General features: G+C 36.5%; 1 protein-coding gene across 32 annotated transcripts in view; it reads right to left on the bottom strand.

The window, feature by feature from the left end:
- Positions 1-25,408, bottom strand: part of LOC112154138 (ankyrin-3) — a 157,155-nt gene that overhangs the window by 69,262 nt on the left and 62,485 nt on the right. For 27 of the 32 annotated variants that reach the window (XM_036217018.1, XM_024284812.2, XM_024284811.2 and 24 more), the window contains exons 2-7: positions 16,049-16,153; positions 14,933-15,031; positions 13,235-13,333; positions 8,397-8,495; positions 3,579-3,764; positions 1,149-1,172 (exon numbers count right to left, since the gene is read on the bottom strand). In XM_036217018.1, coding sequence (XP_036072911.1) covers positions 1,149-1,172; positions 3,579-3,764; positions 8,397-8,495; positions 13,235-13,333; positions 14,933-15,031; positions 16,049-16,153 — 612 coding nt within the window. Of the gene's footprint in view, positions 1-1,148; positions 1,173-3,578; positions 3,765-8,396; positions 8,496-13,234; positions 13,334-14,932; positions 15,032-16,048; positions 16,154-22,398; positions 22,521-25,408 lie in introns of those variants that run through there. The other 5 variants (XM_024284813.2, XM_024284816.2, XM_024284846.2 and 2 more) reach the window with 2 other exon arrangements.

Raw genomic sequence — 25,408 nt, 5'->3', positions numbered from 1 at the left:
ATGACATGAAATACAAAGTCAACATTTTTACTCAAAAAATACTCAAAATTCAAGAATTTTTACTTGGAATTGTATTACTGGTAAGGTTGCACTTAAATTCATGGAAAAAACTGGCAAGGGTTTTTATTTTTTGGAAGCACCAAAAATGTTTTAAAAAGTACCAGTTTGGCTACATTTAGCAGTGTTGGAAATAAACAACAATTTGTTTTCTTAACCATACTTATAGAACCTTATCGGTTAAGGCACATTAACTCTTTGTTTGTTTTCTTATACTGGAAACAATTTTTTTTAATCTACCAAAAGAAAAGCGCAACTATATGAGATACATCTGTAGCGCATAATGTTCTGATCTTTACATCAAATGTATTTTACCATTTTATTACTGTAAAAGATGTATTAATTTTCAGACAGGGATATATCGTGATATGTATCGTGATACGTGTATCGCGATGTGTATCATATCGCCAGACTCAAACCAATGATAACCCCTAATACTTAAGTGAAATGTTGCTTAACCTTCTGGAATTTCATTAATTGCGTATACGGTTGAAGAGTTATGGTAATGTTTCAGTGTTAAAGCGTTAATGCATTACTAAAATCTGTTCTGTTTCTTTTTTTTTATCTTTTGAAATAGGAAGTTAATAATAAAGATGTATGGTCATTTTTTTTCACTTAACAAAAAAACACATTTGATCCTCACTTTCACTGCTTAGTTATCCCACCATCAAGCGTTAAGCAGGTCAGAAGTCACTAGCAAAGCTGAACTTTGGTTGCAGCATGTGTTGAACTAAGTGGCATAAGGTTTTCTCCACACACCAGATCTAAACCACACAAACCCTGAGTCAACACTCCTATGAAAGGCTATGCTTTGGTCATGAAATAACTGAAAACCCACAGATAACATCATGCATTTGCTTGAAAGATATCTGAATATAAGTGAAACTCCACTTATATCAGTCTAAAGTAGCGCAAAAACGCAAAAGCAGACCTAAAGGTAATGCAAGCTCAAACACAGGTAAACAGATGAAGTGCAAAAGCATTCATGCCAGCATTTCACGCCCATGCCAGCAGACAGAAGGCTTTGCAGCAGTGGCTGTGAGTGCACAATGATAAGAGAGGAGAAGAAAACAAATGTGGAGCCGTACTACCTCTGTTGTCCTATTCACCATCATCTAGAAGGGGAAAAAGGGAATGGGGAGGGAACAGAGGGGCAAAAAAGGGGGATCAAATTGAGGGAGGATAAAATCGTTCAGGTGAAAAGAATGGGGTGGTTATTTCACCACAACAAACACAGACAGCTGAACACGGACATGGCTGCACCAAGCTGTCGGATGGACACGACACAATGTGGCACTACGAACTGAAAACAACTGAAAACATAGCACCACTACACAACACCAGATGCAGGTCTCCCTTGTGCTGCCTGATCTGCTCTGTAACAGCCGACTTCCTCTTTTTATAAAGTTTATCAGTTTGCTCCTGAATTCTTACTTTTTGTTTTTCTTAGATCCTTTCTGGTATAAAAACATTGAGGGGATTCCTGATTGTATTTGTGTTACTGTTGTGTTTTACGATGGATGAAATATAAGGCAAAATGTGTTTTTTTTACATATAGAAATAAATGGAAAGTGTTATACTTCAGGAGAAACTTAAAAAAAATGTCAGAAAAAGAAACAACTCTGGTATAAAAACACTGACCTTATACATGACAGTTCTGTTTGTACTTATAGTACTGGCATAGTTCACAGTTTATGAAATATTGGGCAAATTCAGAATTATTCTCTCTATAAAAATGAGAACTGCATGCACTTCAAAACCTTCAACTGTATTCATACTTTTGGCTATTTTGACTTTTTGGGTGTAATTAAGGGTTGAATAGGAAAATCATAAAGTTGGATCCCAGAGATCCAACTTTCCAGTATGATTTTCAAAAAAAAAAAAAAAAATTCCAGTGTTTTTTAGAGCGATGGGGCCATTAGATCCGAAATCTACGCGTTCTGCTGATTTTTAAAAAAGAACTTTCTAGGACCTTCCTAAAGCATATACAAGTTATGCAATACCTAAAAAATTAAAGAAGGGAGTTGACTTCTTTTTAAACAAGTCAATTTATTCAATCAAGAGATGAAGAAAAGACCCGACTGTAACTGTGGTTCTGTCCAAATTGCCACCCAAATCCCTAACTACAAAAAAAACTATACAGTGCAGGACTATCTAGTACCTTGAATTTTAAAAGCAATTTCGAAGACCATGCTCACTACTTCTCTTTTGTTTTTCTAAACGATATGACATCACTGTCACAAAGTGAAAATCTAATCAAAACGAACTTTTCATTACATCTATTTATGACTCCACTCTGTTCTGATGATAAAAATGCGGATGGTTTATTAAAAAATTAAATTTAAACAATTTTTTTTGGTCAAAATTGTTTGACCACAATGCATTGTGGGTTACATTTGCTAATGTAATGAGTATTGATTTACGCTAGTTTTTTGCAAAGACTTCTGGGAAATTTGTAGTGCACTGTGGGCATAGCCTGTAACACATCACTATTGATTATTAATGACGGAAATGTTTCAGCCAATCATGACCATGCCATGACACCTGTCTCTGGTCCATCTCTCTGGTTCCTTAACCAGTTCCCCAACTTTGTTTTTAATTGACAACTGGTTCAACCAATCAGGTCTAGACCCAGGTTACACATTTCCAGCCCATTTCATATGTCTTACCAAACCATATCTCAATATAATCCTTTTGCGATCAATTGAAAAACAGTTTACCATTTTTTCCAATAAATATAATTTTTTGCAATTTGGCTTCAGCTTTTTTCATCTGTTTAGCTTAAAACATTTAAATAACTGTATGACATTCAGATATTTACAGAAGGGAAACAAAATGCTTGAATTAATTTTAAAAAACATTCTCATGACATGTTTTTTGGGGCATATTCATCCTAGAGATAAAAAACCATAAGTTTAGTTTCAATGTTTAGGAAATGACAAAAATTAGACAAACATACATAAATTGTTTCCAAAGGTTATTTATCTTTAGCTGTTCTGGATGAAAGTGGCTGGGTGGCTCAATGGGCTAGGTGAAGGGCTGGCAACGCAGGAGCCCTGGGTTCGATTCCCAGGGTTGTCTACTGAGCCCCACCCAGATTGGACCCTTGACGCTGCTGCCTAACTGGGTCCCTGTGCCCCTCAAGTACAGGGTTGTGTCACGCATCCGGCGTAAAATCTCTGCGAAATTACTGATGCGAAACAGTGGGTGCTAATACGCTGTGGCGACCCCGAAAGGGATAAGCCGAAAGTGAACTACAGCTGTTCTGGATGAAGAGCTCGCCGTAATAAAGAAATGTTAGAAGGTGTCAATTTGTGCTCTGCAAATGGATTTGGTTGATTTTTATGTCATAATTCGAGGTGTCTGGATGTGTTTTCATGCTCTATGGTTTTCTTTGGCTCCTTCAGTTCACATTTTTGGGGAAAACTCAAATGAAATCAAAGATTTTGGCCATTTCAAAGGTAGGAAAAAGATTCCCATTCATGCAGATTGTGTACTGTTGTGGACTCGAAGGACTTTACCTTTGACTCCACGTCGGCGTTGTGGTCATTCTGGAGGAGGAGAGCAGCTGCCTTGGTGTCGTCTTTTCGTGCAGCGATGTGCAGCGCGGGGAGGCGGACTTTTCCCTTCGTATCGTTTTCCAGGAGGAGCGAGACCACATGGTCATGACCCTGCTGCAGCGCCACCGCCAGTGGTGTGAAACCATCCTAAAAATTAAAGAATATATATATTAGTATAAAAGCAGAAAAAGTCTGAGTATAAATGACTTGTCTTAGCAAAACAACAATGTTATCTATGGAAACCGAAAGAGCTGGAAATGGTTTATTGAAATAACCAATGCTTTTTAGTCCTTACGACTTGCCATACCCACCTACCATGTACTGTCTTTTTGATTTAATCAATTTAGACTTTAAAATAATTTGCAATTCTATTTGGTTCTACTGAAGCCTAAATCTGTCACTTTCAATAAACAAGAGAAAAACCCTTCTTTTGAAAAATCAGGGAAAATTGGCCTCAATTTTCAAAATAAAACCACATTTAAACACCAGTTTTGGTTCCTCCTGTGAGCATAGACTTGACGTCGCTCAACAGTTAGAGCCAAAACACTTTGGTTTCATCACAAGCTGCAACTGTGTGGTGTTGTCTTGGGTTTGTAAATTGGGATAGTAAGACATGTTCTCTTTTGTTTTGTTTAACATGCTACCATGGAAAACACCAGCTAGCTAAAACTACAAAAGGTTCACAGTAAGTGTAATTTTTTTTGCTTTTAAATTTACCAAAAAGTACTGTCATTCAGACTTAGATTAATTCATCCATCCATCCATCTTCTTGACCGCTTCTTCCCTTTCGGGGTCGCGGGGGTGCCGGAGCCTATCCCGGCTACTGATGGGCGAAGGGGGGGTTCACCCTGGACAGGTCGCCAGTCTGTCACAGGGCCTCAATCACACACACATCCACTCTCACAGACACACCTAGGGGCAATTTAGAGTCATCAATTAACCTGTGAAGCATGTTTTTGGACGGTGGGAGGAAGCCAGAGTCCCCGGTGAAAACCCACGCATGCACGGGGAGAACATGCAAACTCCACACAGAAAGGTCCCAGCCGGGAGTCGAACCGGGGCCTTCTCGCTGTGAGGCAAGAGCGCTAACCACTGCGCCACCGTGCAGCCCTAGATTAATTCATTTATTTATTTGACTAACTTTAATGCCAGCTTTTTTGTATATTGTATTGTATATTATATTTAAAAGTGGAACAAAAACATATTAAGGTAGGTATATTAAAGTAGAGCTTCTTGTTTTAACCATTAATTTGAAAATATTACTTCCTGCCATCAGTAATTATGCATTGAATCTATTATTGAGATGCATTTGATGTTGGCTCATAACCACAAGTGTAAAGTATGCAATCTTTACAGCAACATTAGCATTCATCTTGCATCTGAAAAACAAAAAGATGTTTGGTCTGATTTACAACACAACAACCCACTGTCAACAATTGGAAAAACTTGTAAAATTAGTTCTTAGTATAAGCTTAAAATCAACTAAAACATGCTCTTTTATAAACAGATTAAAAACATCACACTATTTTAAAGGATTCTTTGATTTATTACTGGATCAAAAAGACACTTTGGATATTATAAAGCACATCTTCACATTAGTCAATCTGCTACAACAAAGTGATTTCTGGACAAACAGGGAACACAGCTTACTAGTGAAACAGTAAGGTTTAGGATGAAAAGTCTAACTGACAAAAAAAAGGGTAAATAAATATGTAAAAAACAAAATATTTTAATGATGCAAAAATAAAACTACAAATGTATAACTGGAAAAATATACATGAATGAATAAAGATTCACATTCATCCAGCTGATGTTATCTTGAGGTCTTGACATCTGGATTTAAAATCCTCTCACTACTCATCCAATTCAGTTGGAGTCCGAATATTTCATATTTTATCTGACATATGAAGCCAGCTGACAGCTTCATAGTTCATTCTAAGAATGATGAAGTTGTTAAAGTTGGAATAGAAAGCTTTATGGTTACCCTCCAGCTGCTGCAGACTGAACCGTGTGTGAGATTTAAATCCAAATCTGTCAAAGCAATAAAAAAATGACATATGAGCACGTGTTCTGCTGTATGGATGCTCCCTCTTGGCTCTTTGTGATTGGTAAAAAAACAAAAACGAGAAGTACACGATGGAAGAAAAAAACGAAAATGTAATAATAGCAGAGATTCTTGAACGTCCATCCAAAGCCACACCCAGTAGCTGCAAATGTTTGGGTTTTTTTTTTATTTTCCTACAGTAAAGTGCATCATCTCAATCTGGTGCTTCATTTTAGATTCACATGACACACTGAGCCTGCTGGGGGTCCTAAAATAACACAAATAAGATCCACATCAAACAACAAACAGGCGCCAGAAGAAAGCTTTTCAACCCAGCCTGGAAGCAGTGACACAGCAAATCTTTACCTCACTGATGAAGCACTAAACACCACTAAAGTGCTAGCTTTTTTTAAACACCGGAGTCAAATAAACATGTGAAGAATAAAAATTACCAAAACAAAGAAAATCAAAACTGAATGTGATGAAAAGAATCCATGAAGATACAATCAGAAAAAACAAAGGATGCTCTGATCTCTTGTGCTCCATTTTTCTGCTGAAACAGTTCATCCTAAATTATTAAACACCACAAGATGCTTCCAACGTGAATATATATTTCCCCGCATGAATAATTCACGCGGTCTCCCACTGGAGCAGACTGCAGCGAAGGTGAAAGGAGGGGAATGCAGCGGCTGGGGTGTAGCCGGGCTGAGGAGAGGCCCGGTGAGGATTCAAAAGAGGGCGGGAGGAAGGGGAATTAAAACAAAGAGTACAAAAAAGTCAGCAAAGAGCAGAAGAAAAGGTGTGATCTGAGAGTGAAAAAAAGATTGTGATAATAATCCTAATTGATTTAACAACTGTAATCCCACAGATGAGAGAAAAAAATCATTAAGTCAAAATAAAGTCACATAAGAGGATTTGAAATAAAAAAAGGGAAAATCTAAAGAGAAAAAAACTTATGACTCCAATTTTAATTCCAATTGATTTAACAATTATAATCTCACAGATTAGAGAAAAAAGTAACCTTATTGGGTGAAAACAGTCAAAGAAAAGCATTTTTGAATGAAAGAGGAGAGAAAACAAATTGAAATAAATTTTAAAAATGTGATTCTAATTCTAATCGATTTAACAACTGTAATCCCACAGATTAGAGAAACATTTGCTTTATAAATTCAAAATGAAAGCAAAGAAGAGGATTTGAAATGAAAAAAGAGAACATGAGGAAAAAAGGAAGAAAACTGTAATCCTACAGATTAAATAAAAAAAATATTGAATAAATCAGAAGAGGAATAAAAATAAAAAAAAAGACAATCCTGATTGAAAATGCTAAAGAAAGCTTGTGGTTCTAATTGATTTAACAACTGTGATCCCACAGATGATAGAAAAAGTACCTATATGAGGTCAAAATAAGAGTCACAGAAAATAATTTTGAACGAAAAAAGAGACAAAACAAATCGGAAGAAGTAAAATCAAAGTGATTCCAATTTTAATTTTAATTGATTTACCAACTGTAATCCCACAGATTAGAGAAACATTTGCTCTATTAAGACAAGTAAAGTCACAGGAGAGGATTTGAAATGTAAAAAATCCAATATGAAAAAGTGAAAAGAAAAACTTTTTTCCAATTCTAATGTATCTTAAAACTTTAACCCCACAGATTAGATAAACATTTCCATTATCAAATCAAAATAAAGTCCCAAAAAAAGGATTTCAGTTCAAAAGGAAAAAAAGGGGAAAAAAACCTTGTGATTCAAATTTTTTGGTCTAGGTAATTTAACAACCACGATTTTAGGGATTACATGAAAAAAAATAATTATTAACTGAAAAAAAGTCACAAAAGAGAATCTGAGGTGATAAAAAAGAGGAAATCCATTGAAAAAAAAGAGAAACAAATCATCTCATAATTTTAATTTTTGTTCTAATTGATTTAGCAACTGTAATCCCCCAGATTAAGGGAAAAAAGTATCATTATTAGGTTAAGATAAAGTCACAGAAAATAATTTGAAATAAAAAAAAATACCAAACAGATCAAAAGATGTTAAAAAAATGTTGATTCCGATTCTAATTCTATTTGATTTAACAACTGTAATCCCTTAGGTTAGAGAAAAATGTCTGTAATTAGGTTAAAATAAAGCCACAGAAAAGGATTGGAGATAAAAAAAGATGATATGATTAAAGAATAAAAAAAAAAAATAATAAGTGAAAAAAAGCTTTCGATTCCAATTCTAGTTCTAGTTGATTTAACAATTTTAATCCAAGAGTTTAGATTACAAAAATCCTTCAATAAATCAGAACAGTAAAAAAAAAGAATGAAAATGAAAAAAATCAAAATTCTAAACAAAAAAGCAAAAAGAAAGCTTGTGATTCTAATTCTAATTGATTTAAGAACTTTAATCGCACAGATTAGAAAAAAAGCCCTTTTTAAATTAAAACAAAGTCACAGAAGAGGTTATGAAATGAAAAAAAAAGGAAAACCATAAAAGGCTTACTTCAGTTAGCATTACTTGTAAATCTAAATCCTTATGAATGAAGCTATATATACATGTAAACGGAACTTCTCATGAGCAGAAGACCTCTGGTGAATGTACGGTAATCATAGAGCGGCTAAATAAAGCCTGGGACAAAGGGTGGCGATTAGCAGCTGTTATGGACTGAAGACGGTATGTGCAAACAGACATTATGGACGCTGTAAATAAGCGGGTTATTGGGCCCTTACAGTTTTTTGATCGTGACCTTACCTCGGTGGCGATGCTTTGACTGGAGCCGTTGTCGAGTAAGAGCTGCACCACGTCCAAGTGATTCTCCTGAGCTGCCATGTAGAGCGGCGTAAAGCCATTCTAGAAAAAAACAAAACAGTAAAAATATCTAAATTTGGCTTTTATATTGAAAAAAGAAGCAGAACGACAAAACGTTACAGCACACACTCTTTTCATAGTAAATATTTATGTCTATTAGAACCATCAGACTTTTCAAGAAAATATTGATTGTGGATCTTTATGAGTTCATCAATAATTTTGAGGCATAGAATATTCCTGAAACGTTGAAACTGGAGTTTAAAATTGACTCAAAATCAAATCAGACAAATCTGTTGAAACTCTTTTCACAAAAAAAAATCTGCTTAATGTAAGGGAATATTCATATAAAAAAATAACAACACAACTGACTGTATATGAGAACTGATCTGGGTGACTCCTCCCTCTGGTGTTCCAAACAGGAAGTAGCTGCTGGCTTCAAGAAGCCAAAATCCCATAGACTTTTATTGAGAAACAAACAACTTTTACTCAGTCATTCTATTTGTCAGAATAACCATTCTTGCCCTGATAACTTTTTTTTTAACATGTTATTTCTAATCCTAATTTTTTTCAATGTATGTAATTTAAGTTATTCAAGTTATAAACTGACCAATCAGATGCTTCAGTCAAAGCATGAAGTGCATCCTGGCCCCCATGTTAAACGTGAGAAATATTTGATAGACAGATTTACGACCAATCACGGCTTACTGAAGACATCTGGCTCCAACATAGTCCATATGGGAAAAAAAAGGAAAAAATGGCGACTGAATTGACTTAAATTGGTTGGACCCAAAAGTCAGTCATTTCCTATGGGTGACATCACACTCACTCAATCCAGTTCTCATATACAGTCAAAGATTTAACTTTGTTGAAACTTGATTTAATTAAATTTAGCGGACAAGAATAACTAATTTAAGCAAAACGGGCAGAGTTGGTCAAATATTACATGCAAAAGTGGTCACTTCCTCTTTGTTTCAAAATAAAAGTTACAGGAACCTGGTTTGCTCAATTAGATTTTTAGGTATTATTACAAAATTATGCTAAATAATCTTATGTCTATCTTACACACTATGTTATTTATTAACACAATAACTATATTTTATTTCTGTTTACTTGTGAAGTTGTGAGTATTCTGGAGCTCCATGCACTCACTGACTCACTGTTTTTTCCCTCACATTGAGAAGCACTAACTATGGGGTGTGTTGATTTCACAGCAGGGTCAGGTGACGTGAGGATCAATCCAGCTGAAGTTCCTGGCTGCATCAGGTCACTGCAGGCACTCTGACATTCAATAACTGCATCCCAGCAAAGCTGCTTTTCCCAAGAGTTTGCAGTAAAACCTTTCATGTGTCAATCACAGTATCTTATTGATCCAATCATTTTTTTTAACCTATAAACTGCCTTTCGAACAGTTTACACATGGTCAGATGATGTAGTTTCATAAATATTAAAGATGTGACTATTCATATGAACATGAACCTCCACAAAAGGATCACTCAGACAATGTTGAACTTGTTGTTAAAGCTGTCCATAATGAAAGTACTATGGAGGGTAAGCACAGAAGAGAAGGATCCTTTTGCTTTTATCTGCCTTACACACTTATACGCTCCTATAAAACAAATCTTACCAGGTTAATCCTGAAAGTGTACAAGTTTATTTTTAGATCCAACTTAATACAAAAATAAGAAAATGTTCCACAAGGCTCCAAAGATTTTCTACCACATAACTGTGCGTACACACGCCTGAGACCCGTAAATTATTAGCATGGTCCAAACTTTACGAAAAAAAACCCCCATTGGATAGTACTTGGTCCATGTTTTCTGCCCTGTAGTTCATGGCTATTCCATTAGGGGCAGTAGAATGGCTTTTCCTGCTCATTTCAAAATCTCAGGTGTTTTTGACAATAAGTTATATATATGTTAGAGGTGCTATGCTAGCTTGTTGCGGCCGCAAAAGTGGACGCCATATTGGATAGAGCAAGATGCCTGTTTACTGCTGAGCTACAATTGGACAAATGGCTGGAAAAACAAGAATGCGGCTTTTCACAAGTATATTATTACTGTCAGCTGATAAAAGAGAACTTCTAGAAAACATTATAATAAGATGTGAGTGGGCTTAATCTCAATAATGAACGTTTAAACTGATCTTGTAGCCTATCCAAAGTTAATGGTAACTTTAGACTTTGCACGCTTTTTGGGAGGACCACCGATCTTTTTTGTTTTACGGTGAAAGGCCATGGTATTTGTATGTGCGTTCGACCTCAGACCAGACAAGACGACTTGTTGGTAAGCCCATTACTAAGCAGAGTAAAAGAAATACCCAGGATTTCCTCAATTGCAAAGAAGGAAGCACTGAATCCCTGTCAAGCGGGCAGACTGAGACATGTGGAATACAAAACCAGTCGGGTGCCTGGGTCCTTCTGATAGAGGCTGGGCATTTGGCCTGCATTTGCCCCTCAGCTCCTGCTCGATAAAGCAAATGCTGCCTGGACCTCTCCGGACTGGACCCTTGGACTGAAGTGCTCTCTGTGAACTCTCACCTGCCTGCGAGGCCCCCCGGACCAGCACGACTGTTGACCAGGGTGAACAGGTCCCAGTTCGCTCCGACTGCGTTCCACCAGCTCATATACAACAGGCACAACCGGTCTGCTGCGGCATTGGCTACCCATCGACCGTTTTATAAACACGGCCCGAGGAGTCTAACAGTTTGTATAAATTTCAGTACGTCTGTAGATTGGAATAAAATCCCAACCATGTAACAGGTATGTATTGTGTTTCATATATAATAACATATTTATTTATCGAAAAATGTCAAATGTTGTTCATCTGTTGAACTTCGTACATCATTTTACTGTATCTGCTAAGCTGTAGCTCATTGTTTACATACCATTATGTATTGGGAACAATGGTAATAAGCTTATGTGCCATCTCTAACAACATATATGATTCCACATAGGGAGCCATTTTGAAATGAGTAGGAAAAGCCCTTCTACTGCCCCTAGTGGAATAATAATGAACTACAGGGAAGACAGCATGGACCAAGCTCTATGCAGTGGGTTTTTAGGGAAAATTTGGATCATGCTGAGATAGAGGTCTCAGAAATGTGTCAGTCAAATATGATACAAATGGTTATTTAGGGTATATGTGTTCTGTACCTCACATGTTTAAAAGAATGGATGACAATTCGCTGCAGAAACTAAAAACGCATTTAGTGTAGAACTCTAGATCAGAGCTCATCAATGTCAATGTAATTTCCAATTTTTCAACAGCCTCTGCCGGGGCTTTGACATTGACAGGGTTACGGTTGCCGTGGTGACAGCTTTACTGTGTGCAAGTGCTGACCGTAAAGTGTTGACTGGTTTGCAGTGCGGAGCTGCTGACACAGCAGAGGAAGAGTCACACGCAGAGGAGCGCTCTGTGACACCCACTGGTGTGGACGGAAGCACACGGGAACACGGTGCCAAATAGGGCTGGGAATCACTGGGTACCTCACGATACGATACGATACGCGATACATGGCTCACGATATCGATAATATCGCGATACTGCGATAATTGGTAAAAATCCTCTCTAATAACTACCATTATATAGAAGAATGTGTTTTTGGGGGGAAATATATCCCCATTTGTCTTTTTTACCTTAAACACAATCATACTAAACAACTTTTCTTATTTTGTGCAACAAATTATACACACTTTTGTGCAAAATTGTTGAAATCAGTAATACTATGTCTTTGACAAACATTGACAACAACCAAATTGGAATTATCTGTCAAATTCAATGTTAACAATAGTAAACATGATCAGCAGTGACACTACTTAGTGCAGAATTGTTGTAAACAGAACAAATATTAAATAAGTCAATTAGTGACAGCTATCTACCTCCAAAAGAACGTCACACCAAAGGATGATGAATATGTTTTACAGCCTCTCTCAAAATTGACCTAATTTTTCGTGCACTTTTCTCTCACTTGAAAAGGGCTGAGCATCCAAAAATAAAGGCTGATTTACTCAAACTGTTACTTGAGATTATTTTTCCAATTTTTATCATTTTTCCATTTGGTCAGTCAGCAGTCAATAGGTAAAAACCTTAAAACACACATAATAATGGCAATAAATATAATTTTAAGTGCTTCAATTAATTAGCATTCAACCTGATTTTACAGTGAATTCATGTACTTTAGTTTAATTACATTTAAATTTAAGTTCATACATCAAATCCTGCTTTTTTATTTAAGAATTACTTTAAAATTAACATTAGCAACAAGTAATTACATTGTTTGAAAACGTCACATTATAAATTTATCAAAGTTACACCGTACAGCAGCAGGTTAAACATTGAAGTGCATGAAAGCGAAAATTCCGACGCTCCTTGAAGCATACACAGACAACTGCGTAGCACGCGCTCAGTTCCCACGGCAAACAGAAAGTAAGAGATCGCTGACATTCTAGCGCTCAGACAAAGTCACTTCTTACCGGGCGGATCTCCTACAGATGGAGGATAAATGCTGACAGGTAGGCATGCTTCACACACGCGCTACAGAGCCTGTATCTCACCGGTGCTTCTCCCGAACGAGCGCGTGCATCGCTATTAAAAGTCCGACGCAGCGTGCGCCCATAGTTCCGGCGCGCGACTCAGACGCTCAGCGCTATAGCCTCTTTAAATGAAAATATAATATCGATACTTGGTGAGAACCCATCGAGAATCGATCGCAGGACTAAATATCGCGATATATCGCAATATCGATATTTTGGCACACCCCTAGTGCCAAAGCGCTTCCTTTACCTGAGACTGTGCGTTGACGTTGGCGCCATTCGAGACGAGTTCCTTCACTACCTCAGTCTGTCCGGCCAGAGAAGCGATGTGGAGGGCAGTGTTGCCTTTCTGTTTCAAAAAGAGAGAAAAAAACCAATAACTAAAGGGTTAAAAACATTTTTGTATCTTTACTGCATCATGTGTGCAGAGTAAGACGGGACAGTAAATACTCTTTGCAGTGAAAGAGTGATCTCACCATAATATTACTGGTGACAGGAATACTTTTGGAGATAAATTATCTTTATTTGCTTTTTGAAGGCAGGATTTATGAAAAAATGTACATGCATCTGTGTGCATTAGACTATTCATTAGAAGTGAACTCTCCGTGATCAGTAACTCTGCAGAGAGGTTGTAGTAGGTTTATATATCTCATGACATGAACGCGATGCGACAAAGGTTTGAATGTTTGTGCGACCCAATGAAAGAATAACGGGTCACAGTCCAGCAGCATTTACAATATCTCAAGAGAACAAAGAGATGTGTTTGAGGAGAAACAACAGCGAGGAGCTCAGTCTGGGAGCCAATAGTGATGCAGATTGGACACCAAGACAGATTCAGCACTGCAGGGCGAGAATTTCAGGAAGAACAGATATTTAGTTTAATAGAAAACCAAGAAATATGTCTGTGGAGCAGAATATGTGGCTCTAGCCTCACAATCCAAGGGTGCACATATTTAGACTAATTTAAACAATTGGAAGGTATGGAAGATAAATACAAAGTTTAACCCTTTAGCACTGGAGCTTTAGCAACACTCTACAGTAGTGAATTGTTTACACAATCCACGTAAATCAGCTAATTTTGTTGCAGAGAGAAGTGGCTCTGCTAATGTAAATATTGCATGGTCAAAAACCCCCTTTTGTCTGTGAGAGAATCAACGGAGTCACTTTGATTAGATGAATGGTCAAAGACTTACAGTGTGTTAAAGTGCGTGTGTTATTTAGAGGTCACCTGCGACAGCTCCGGTGTTGAATGGTTAAAGACAACCAGGAAAAAAAATCACCTTAACCAGAAACCCTCTGAGTAAAGTTAGATACAAACAGGTGGATTTTAAATATTATTTAGTCAAATCTACTATAAAGAAAGAGAAGGTGTGTTTGGTTTATTGTACTGAAAAGACAGTTCTTGAAACTTTAACCAAATCTGTTTGTAAGTCAAAATTGAAGAAGTTTGTCGTGTTTGTCAACTGTGATGTTCATTGTTTATCACTATGGTTGAGGATTTCTTCTAAATTTTGTTTCTCTTCTAGCATAAAAAAACATTTTTTTAATAACTTCCCAAGATCCCAACTCTAAATAGTGAGGTTTTCTAAATCAAAGGACAGAAAAAGGTTGAATCTGTTTTTGTTTCACATGTCTCTTTAGTAAGGACCAAAGTAAACCTGCAAACAGCTTTTTAAATGCAATTACCTATAAATTAGAGTCTCTCTGATCAGCATCTCCGTATTGTAATAATGTTATGCTTGCACACAGATAGAGGCGGCACTCATCTCCTCTACTATCATGCAGTCATTCATCATCTCAACTGCTGTTTAGGCAATGTGCCTTTGGCTTGCTGCTCACTCAGCAGATTGCAGGAACGTGTGCGGGAACTGTGCGCATGCCTGTAGTGGTGGTGGTGGTGGGGGGGGTTGGTGTGTCTGTGTGGCAGCACGGGAGGAGGGATTCACACCTTAGTAGCTGCGTCCACATTGGCGCCCTGCTTGATGAGCTCAGCTACGACTTCCACGTGACCCTCTTTGGAGGCCAGATGGAGAGCATTCAGACCATTCTAGAGAGAAAAGAAGAAGGAAAAATGATAGTACGACATAATAGCACTAATACTCCTAAATTCTTTTAGATATTTGTGAAAATGTATTGGGTGGACGTTTTTAATAAGTCCTACAGGTTTTTAGACTCTTCCTGCATGTTTTCAAGTTTGTTTTCTCATTTTTTTTTCTTTTAATTGTACATAATAATAAACTCAAGATTGAATCAAAACCAAAATCTGAAAAAAATAAAATAAAAAATGAAATTAATTAAATCCAAATTAGAATTAAATCCAAAATCAAATCCAAAATCAAAACAAATCAAACCAAACTAAATTAAATTAAATTAAATCAGGTCAAGTTAAATTAAAATAAATCAAATGAAATCAATTTAAACATTTAAATAAAAAATCGAATTAAATTAGTTCAAATCAAACCAATTGAAATTAAATTATTTGAATCAAAATTAAATCAAATAAAGCTAAACTAAATTAAATCAAATCAAGTCAATTCAATTAATTTAAATTAAATTAAATTAAGCAAAAAGCAACTTTAACTAAATTAAACTAGATTAAATTAAACTAAATTAAATTAAAAAAAAGTAAATTAAACCAATTAAAGCAACTTTAACTAAATTAAATCAAAATCAAATCATATCAAAATAAGTTAAATCAAATAATGTAAAATTAAATTAAGTCAAATAATGTAAAATTAAATAAAAGTCAAGATTTAAATTACATTAAATAAAATCTAGTTAAATAAAATTACATTAAACAAAATTAAATCAAACAAAATAAAATAAAAATACTATCAAATATTTGAAAGGATTTCAATCAAACTTTCCTTTATGAAAACACATTCAGCTACAACGAAGAACTATTAGATTCTTTTGAAATAAATATTTGCTAATGAATACATTTAAAAATTGTGATTTCATGAATCACGTCATGAATCAAAATATGAATGAACTAAAGTGACAAAAATGAACTCTCGTGTTTATATTTCTAAATGAATGTTAATTACTCCAATTTTCAGTTTACCTGGTTGCAGATGTTTATGTCGACTCCATTCTGCAGGTAGTCCAAAGCTTTCTCTAAGTTTCCAGCTCGAGCTGCTCGCAGATAGCAGGCGTTAACATCCGTCGGCTGAAGAAAACAAAAAAAGGAAACATTTGGTCAAGTTTTGCCTCTCAGACAAAATCACAACAAACTCCTAGAGATATAACGTCATTTAGGAAGATGGTAAAGGAATTTTGCAGAGGGTTTGCTTTGATTTAAAAACCTGGGAAATAATGCAACAATATTCAAAGATGTGTGGGATTTCATTTACTATATATGAGAACTGGAATAAGTGTGACATCATTCCTAGAAAAACGGCCTACTTCAAGCTTCAGTGAAATGTTGTCAACTTAATCGCCATTTTTGCATGATATGGATCTCTAAGGAGTCATCTGTTTAATTTTTCAAATGTTTGACTGGAATGACTTTACAAGACCAACAACTGCTTTCCATTATTACCTCAATCAGAAATAAATACTTGTATTAAAAGAGATATTTATATAATGCTGTTAAGAGTGACATGATCCAGCTTAGAACACTGGAAAACAAGACCATCATATTTATAGAGGTTTCAGGAAAACTTGGGATGAGTTTGATTCAAAAAGCTCAGAATAACTGTTCAAGAAGGTAAAAAAAAAAAAAAAAAAAACTATGAAAACTTGAAAAATTAAGACAAATGTGACTGTATAAGCTGTTTTGTATCCAGTTAAAGCTTAGGCAACAAAACAGCAACTCTAAAGGGAAAAACAGGTAGGAAGCCAAATTTCAGAACACCTACTGTGAGAAAACACTTAATATCACCATTTTTTGCCAAATTTTCAGTTTAAAAAACTTGTTATGTTCCCTTTAAGATAAAACTAACTTACTAGAAACATTTCACTTAGATGCCACAATTTGTTTGTAGGAAATGGATCTTTAAAAACCTTGTTTTTTAAACAATATCTCTAACTTTAATATTATTTTTAAGCACAATTTTATGTGACCTAAATAATATGATTTGCTTAAATTATTAAAACCTTAAACTTTATGTTATAATTTCTAAGTCTTACTTTAAGAAAATTATAGTCTAGAACTAAGGACTGTTGTAGCCCTCAAAATAGGAAATTTTTCGAGTAATGTAAAGAAATGAAAATGCACTTTTTAAAAAAATACACATTAAGACACACAATTTCTAACTACTAGACTAATATACCTAAATTTGAGTATTTTTAGCTAATTTCTAGATTAAATTTTGTCGTTAAAGCAAAGGATATTTCAACTCATAACAAAAAAAAGACAAATCCTACTGATTCCACTGGCTATTTTTTTCACTACGAAAAACATTTTGTATTCTATATTTTCCACTTGTTTCCCAATGCGTCCCATTCCCTAACAGTGTCTTAAGGATCTACGTTTCACCCTCTAGTACATGCTGTATTAAGATACAACAGTTCTATAGAAATGTAAGCCATAGGAAGAAGCATAAGACCTATTTTTTCCAGCATGGAGGATGATGTGAGATATACCACAGTGACCCACAGAAAACACTCCTGATGTTTTCTTTATTTTTTTGTTACACAGTAAATGAATGAAATAAAAGAATAGTCACAAGGGCTGTTAAGATGAATGTAGCATCATCATAACAGGCTTTCTGTCCAGACAGTCAGAGCGTCTTCGGTTACTTGCAGTGTTGTTGCGCCTCAGCCTGCCCCACCCATGTGGGACAGAGTGCAGACACACTCCAGCTCCTCTTCACTAACCCAGTTAACTTAAGTGCACTTTACAAGTCATGGGTTGGAGCAGGAAGACACCTTTCTGTGCTTTAGTCCTGGATTTAGTGTTTATAATCTGACTTTTCCATCAAAATCCACAAACCATCTGTGATTGTAGTAATAATGAGAGGTCATTCTGATAAGCATTATTGCCAAATAAATATTACTTGACATATTTTCTGTTCATAAATAGGAATGATAGTAATGAAAGGTGTTTCTGTGTATTTACAGTAATGGTTTAAAGACAGCATGAATATGACCTTAATATTGGCACTCAGCTCTCATTAACTGATACCATTTCTATCAATAAAAACTTTATAATGGAGTGTGCCCCACATTAAGCATCACCTTAATATTGTGGGCAGTTTAAAGCTTATGTGATCCATATTCTTTTGTGTAGCCTGCTCTATCCCTTTCAGGGGTTGCCAGAGCCTAATCTGGCTACCTGGCTAATGTTGGTCCAGCCGTTGGACTCCTGAACAGTGGGTTCACTTTAGTCTGACCACAACTGATACCACTGCTACTGTACTGCACAGAGTCCTTACTTTCAACTTGTCACTTCAACAACTCATCTTATTAAGAATTACTGCTGTTATTACTATGGTAATATGTCCACTTACTTCTCTAATTTACTTACTGGCCTTTACTGTGAACAACAAAATAAAAAATAGAATAAAATAGTCATTGCAATAAACGTTTCACAATAAAAGCTTGAACTAAAATGAAATGAGCTGGAATCAGGCCTAGTGGTTGTGTCCCTTTCATAGACTGCATGTCACTGGACAGAGTGACCCCTCCTCCATGGCGCTTCAAACAGGAAGTACCTGCTGGCTCCAAGAAGCCAAAATCTCATAGACTTCTGTTGAGAAATAGACTGCTATTACTCAGTCAATATAATTGTCAAAATAACCATCTTAACATCTTCTTGCTAATCCTAATTTCTTGTTTCACATGTTCTCTTTATTACAAGTTATTCAAGTTATAAACTGACCAATCAGATTCCTCAGTAAAAGCATGTAGTGCCTACTGGACCTGAATATTTGATTGACAGATTCTCCTTAGCCGTTTTCAATGGGAAGGGTGTGGACTTCCAACAAGCTCACTCGTGACTACAAAGAGTAGTAGAGACGTGACTCAGACCAACTCAGACCAATTACTGTCATCTGGCTCCAAATGGCGGCACCCGTATCGCGGAAAAATGATGACTGAATTGGTTTAGTTTTGCTGAAGTCTGAGGTAAGGTATCTCCTATGGGTGATGTCACATCCGGTTATATCCATCTCTCTATAGTCTATGGTACCCTCTTAGCAGTGCGTGGCTGGACCATTGACTGTATATGAGAACTGGACTGAGTGAAAACAAAGATGAGACTGCGATCAAAGATTTATGTATATTTGGAAAAGTTATTGCATTCTGTTTAGGAAGATGGCACAGAGGATTGGTTGACAAGGTCAACAACCAGTCAGGACACAGATCACAATGCACTCTCAAAAAAGTATGCACAACTGCAGTTAGGTGAACCGCAATATAGGGAGGGGACACTGTATGTATGCATATTTGCTACATGTACCTACTATAGTTTTTAAAACCGAAAAAAAGGTCCAATATTTGAATTTTCTCTTTCATTTTTAAGGATGCTATGTGGCAAAAACCTGACAGCAGATTTATTTCAGCAAACCTTTAGCAAACATCGTTGAATTAGCCTGACTCAGTGGCTTCAGCGGCCATTTCACAACTACTGGGTCAATGGTTCAAATCTCATTTTTAACAAATATTGTGCCCTTGAGCATCACACTTGACCTCAAATTACCTGATGCGCTAATCTAATCTAATGATGTGTTAACATTTATTTCTAATTTTAATACTGATCATCAAAAATAACAACAAAAAAAAACAAAATGAATTTTTCTTACAAAGATCTTCCTGATGCTCCATAGGAGTATACTATTTATTGCAATAGTTATTGTGTCTTAAGATATGTAGCTCAATAACCTTAAAAATGATGCTTGAACTTTTGTCATATTTTCTAAATAAACGGTTGTGTTGAATTTGGTCTCCAGAAAGACTGAGAGCTTTCATTATTAAATAAATAATAACTAAGTTTGTCGCTAAATGGATTCCTTCTAAAACAGCCTAAATTGGTCTGGATCCTCATGTGGATCAGTTTGTAATAACGCCGTTTAAAATAATGGCAGTTCTGTAAACCTAACTGCTGTATTTTCTGCACTATAAGGCACACTTAAAAGTCTTATTTTTTTTCCCCTAAAAACAACAGTGCGCCTTAAATTATGGAGCACCTTGATTATGGATGAATTCTGGTCGTGTTTACTGATGTCGAAGTGAACACTGCTCTCTGTCAGCATTTTTGGTTGGGTGTTTTTATAAATATGCTAATTCAGCTAACACTTCTAACGTGTTGTGTCTTACAAATGAGCTCTAGGGTTACTGTGAATGCAGTTAAAGACTAACAGATTGACTTGTCTCTGACTTCTTTGTGTCGCTTGTCACACTTTAAGCTAAGTTCACACCGCCCTCGGCAATTCAATCAACAACTTCCAATGTCTATGTAACATTTGACAATAAAAGCTTGAACTGAGCTGGAGTCAGTCCTGGTGGTTTCCATATTAAAAACTCTCGCATTCACGCACATGATCTATTGTTCTATGATTACTTTTGGGTTCTGTACAAAGTGCGCTGCATTGAAAAGTTAACCAGATCAAACTTTGACCAATCCAAGACTCAAATTTGGTATTGACGCACAGTATGGATGGAACCTTTCCTAATTCCTGGAAATGCCAACTGTTTGAAAATTGATCATGGAGGAGAAATTAAAAATTGCGATTTGTTGCTGGTGGGAATTATACAACAGGACCTGGTGGCAGACAAGATGGCAGCAGAAAATAATTAGCGAGAAGAGGAAATAAATATTTTTTTTTACAAACAACAAGAGTATTTTTTTGACTGAAATGTGCAGCGGCTGGAGGTGGTGGTGGGGGGTGTATGATGTCTCAATCTTGGACTTTTTTACGGCAATGGATTTTCAGCCGCCATCTAATCTGCCACCAGGTTCCACTTGAGTTCTTTGACACTCAAGACTTTCAAATATTGGAATAGATTTGTGAAAGATAAGCCTGGAGAAAGATTCACAAACGTTTCGACACAAGGCTTTTCAAACTGTAGGAGGTAGACAAGAGCTAGTAAACATGCGCTTTATATATGACTTAAGTTCAAAAACAGACATTGATTGATGGTGCGCCTTACAATCTGGTGAGCCCTATATTGCAGAAAATACTGTAATACAACGATTTGAATGGTGTTTAAGTTAAGAAAAGGATAAATGATTCTGATTGGCTAAGGGGGGAGTCATATTTCATGGTAACCAATTGGAGCCAACATTTGTTGAACCATACAAGTCCCAGGCATGCACACAAACACCAAACAGGTGGAAGAAGTCGTGGAAATGGCGGAGCGACCTGGTGGAAAATTTCTTTATTTTCCTTTCCAAGTAACTAATTACTTTCATTGAAGAGTAATTCCATTACAGTTACTTTTTGGATTAAATAGTCAGTAACTTATAACTTACTCTAGAATAATAAGTTACTACTACACTGCTGGTGACCAATCTGTGAATACAAATAAGTCAGATCACTTTTGCAGGACATTAACACCGTATTAAGAGTAACATGAGAAGTGGGGAACTGTATTGGATATTGTTGCGCAGACATTTCTTAGATGTGTGAGTGAGTCTTACAGACAGCTGGCAGACACCTTTAGGTGGAGGCTGGGTGGAGGCTTGTACTGCAGTGGCCCAGTGACATTCCAGGGTAACTTTATTTATCCAACAGAGATATGAGAAGTATGCTGGGATTTTTTTTTTCCAAAGCTGCCCACTTAAGTCTGACACTGTGAAGCTTTATGTACACTAAGACTGTGGAAAATCCCATTTTATTTCATTTTTGGTGAGGAAAACATTAATAACATTATTTTAAACATTGTTTTTGTCAGTGTGCTTGAATTTTCTTACATTTAACCAGCTAATAACGCATAATGTTGTTGTACGGAGCTAAAACGAAGCCAAATTAATTGCTTCTTCCATCAATAAATTAGATTTATAGATTGGACTCTTTTTCTTTTTTTTAAATTCTGTTTTGTGTTTCCTTTCACACTTTTCCTCAAACGTGTAAAGTATGCGCCACTATCCAAGGTCAGGTGCCTCTACAACACGTTGATCTGCAGCATGAAACTCTATACCCAGAATGCTGTATGTGCAAACTCCTACATATGACTAACAACCTTTACACATTTAACAAATGCATAACGATAGTGCTAAGATCTCAAAGAACATGCACACATCTGGGTGCACACGCACTGCAGCAGAATGGCGCAGCAGAGTTGTCACCGCAACCCGTCCCATCGCAAACCCTCAATCTATCCCGTCTCCCATCCTCCTGCATTGTTCCACCTCTAAACTACTGCAGCATCCATGGTAATGACTAACCTTCAATTTGATATAACATTCAAAACACAGGAAAGTCTGCGCACAGGAAATGACTTTACAGTAGAGTACAGTTAAAGACTTACTTCTGCCAAACATTCTGCTGCCTCTTCCACTGCCATGTCTGTTAGCCCCGCAGCCCAAAGTCTGAAACCTGAGCACTCAATTACTGTGGCAGCTAACCTAGCCTGAATGCTAGGGAGAGGGGGACAGGAGCAAGAAAGAAGAGGAGGAGAGGGGAGGGCCCGGCGATGCACTAGGGGGGCCGGAGGGGCATTATGTCACGGCTAAAAATACCTGTCCAGAAATGAGAAAGTCCAGAGCAGAGAGGAAGACGAAGGAAGGCAGAAATCAGCCAGTAATGTCCTGTGTGACAGAGTGGACACACAACCAGCTGCAGTTATGTTAGCCACTTTTGTTTTATCGGCTTTAGTCCCCACAAAAACAAATAAAAGCACATCCAAGGCATATTAGCTAAATGAGCTAATCCCTCTAAATATCTAACAGCTGAATAACTATATAGTGTGGGACTATCTGGAGCCCTGAATTAAAAAGCACACTGCTCACAACAATTTTTTTTTACCAAAACATCAAATATTTCCAGAAGTAAAAACCTAATAAATGTGAATTTTGCAATGACTTTTTTTATTTAATTGTGTTCTGATGATAAAAACGTTGATAGTTTATATATATATAAAAAAAAGAAATATTTTATTCTCAAAAATTGCTCAAACGCAATGCATTGTGGTCTATATTCGCCAGTTTAGCTAACCAGCACTGATATACACAGTTTTTTTGCAGAAACTTTTGGGAATTTTTTAATAGCACCCAATTTTTTAAATTGTAGAATCGGAAAGGGCTATAAAATGGTGAACGCGCTTTTATGCTCTGTAGTATATACAGAGAATAGTGAAGGAATTAGATGATTCTTTTTACTGCTAGCTAGTATTTCTAGCTCTTCAGCTAAATGAGTAATCCTTTTAGCTTAGGTAGAGGTTAATACCTGCTTTGTGAATCAAAAAAAAAACTATTTTTTTAGAGCTTTAAAGCTCAGAAGCTCCCTTTAAACATGCTGTTGGGTTCACATGAGACAAATATTATTCCTATCTCCCCAGAAACGGATGCTAATGTAAGGTTAAGCTAGCGTTAAGGGGAAGAAAAATGAGAAGTTAGTCAAATACCAAAACAACATTTATATTAGTGCTAAAGGTCTAAAATCTGCATTTTTAGAGAACATTTAAAAACAAATACCAATAGACATTGCATGGAGGCACCACCAACTATTTAGAGTTTATGGGAAATTTGAAGCTATATTTGTTAGCTTGGGGATTTTCTTCAGTTTTGCTTGAATATGTGTTTTGATATCATTTAAAAGCTTTCCCAAACTTTTAGAGCTTCCAACGTTAATCAAACACCAAATCAAATACCGTGACTCAAATAGAATGGTGTAATCTTTGTGGACCATGATGTTTGCAGATGACATGGTGATGTGTGGTGAGAGCAGAGAGCTGGTGTAGGAATATCTAGAGAGGTGGATGTTTGATATGTAAAGGAGATGAATGAAAGTCAGTTGCAGCAAGACAGTATAAGTGTGTAAAGGAGAGGAACTGAAGTGGAACAGTGAGGATACAGCGACCAGAGTTGGAAGCACTTAAGGTCGACAGTCCTAATGTGGGAAAGAGGAGAAGAGGGATGTGCAAGCAGGAAAGTTTCAGGTGTGATGTGTGACAAAAAAGTCTCAGAGAAGTTTGAAAGGATTGAAAAAGGTTTAATATTACTTATATACCCAATATCACAATAAAGTTGCCTTGTTGGGATTCTTCCTGCAGGTGAAAAATGGGCAAATCTTTACGGGGTACATAGTGGCGGCGCATGAATTATCATGGTCTTAGACCGCTCATGAATGCTCATGCACATTTTGTTTAAGCCATAAGCAACAGGTCTTAGAGAACACTTATGCAACACGTAAGGGTAAGTGATGGAGAAGCGGGAGAGACGTAGCCATGTTGTACAGATTGTCCTTTTTTCAACTCCCCAATCTTACACTTTGCAACAAAGGACCCTTACTAACACCTTGCTAACGACAGTATCACTTGTACATCATCAACGCGTTTTAATCAACATTAGTCTTACAAATACTTTAAAATATACTAACCTCAAGTACGACAATAGTGTGTTCCAATTTTTTCAATGCGCCTTAAAGGATCTGCAAGACACAAATTTTTAAAAATGCGGCCAGTCCTCTTTACGACCCTCCACGGGCTAACAGAACTCAAAAACCTAAGCAGCTGTACAGCAACTGCCATTGCTGTCACTATGTCACATGATCAGGGGGTGAATTTTACCTTAGTGTTCCTGTTTACCTGCAGGTTTGGTCTTTTGTGGTCATTTGTGTATAGAAAGGGGAGGCAGGTTGATCACTTCATTTGTTAGATTCCATTGATGGACTTTGAAAGCCTTTAAAATTAGCTTTACATATATATTTATGCTCAAGAATTAATACAAATAATTATGTTGGGTGAAAAGGTATTTTATTTACTTTTGGAACTGCCTCTGCACAACTCTCTGTATCACTAATAAATCATTACATGTATACCCAAGATTTTTCCGTATTGAAATGTGATCAACACCTTCAGTTCAGATGATTACGTTTTTCTTTAATCTAATTGAAGAAAGATTTTACAAAACTGCAAAAATGACTTTTTAAAATGACGAAACCTCTCAATTTTATTTATTTTGTTAAAACAACCATTTTTTCCCCCAAAGCATTGTGGGTAATAGAACTTTCCCTGACCCCATGACTGCAGTCTGGAAGAAATCCACAGCTAACTCCAAACCCCTCACACAGGCTCCAACGATCCTTTTGTGATGCTTTATGAGGGAAAGACAGGAGAGGATTTGAGAGGGAAACGGTTGCCATGGCAACCAAAGGTCCTACATTTCTCAGGTCCATCTCCCTTCTGTGGGCTGAATCAAAACTGGAGCTGGATGAACAAAAGTGACGCATGTGACGTCTCTTCTGTCGTTCCAAGACTGATGGTTCTTGGCAAGCTGATGTCACAAAAAACACAGAGGCGGTTCCAGCCGATTAAGGCA

The sequence above is a fragment of the Oryzias melastigma genome, linkage group LG19 (assembly GCF_002922805.2).
Source record: "Oryzias melastigma strain HK-1 linkage group LG19, ASM292280v2, whole genome shotgun sequence".
Classification (NCBI taxonomy): domain Eukaryota; kingdom Metazoa; phylum Chordata; class Actinopteri; order Beloniformes; family Adrianichthyidae; genus Oryzias; species Oryzias melastigma.
Note: the sequence above shows the minus strand (reverse complement) of the source record. Positions and strands in the feature narration are given on the sequence as shown.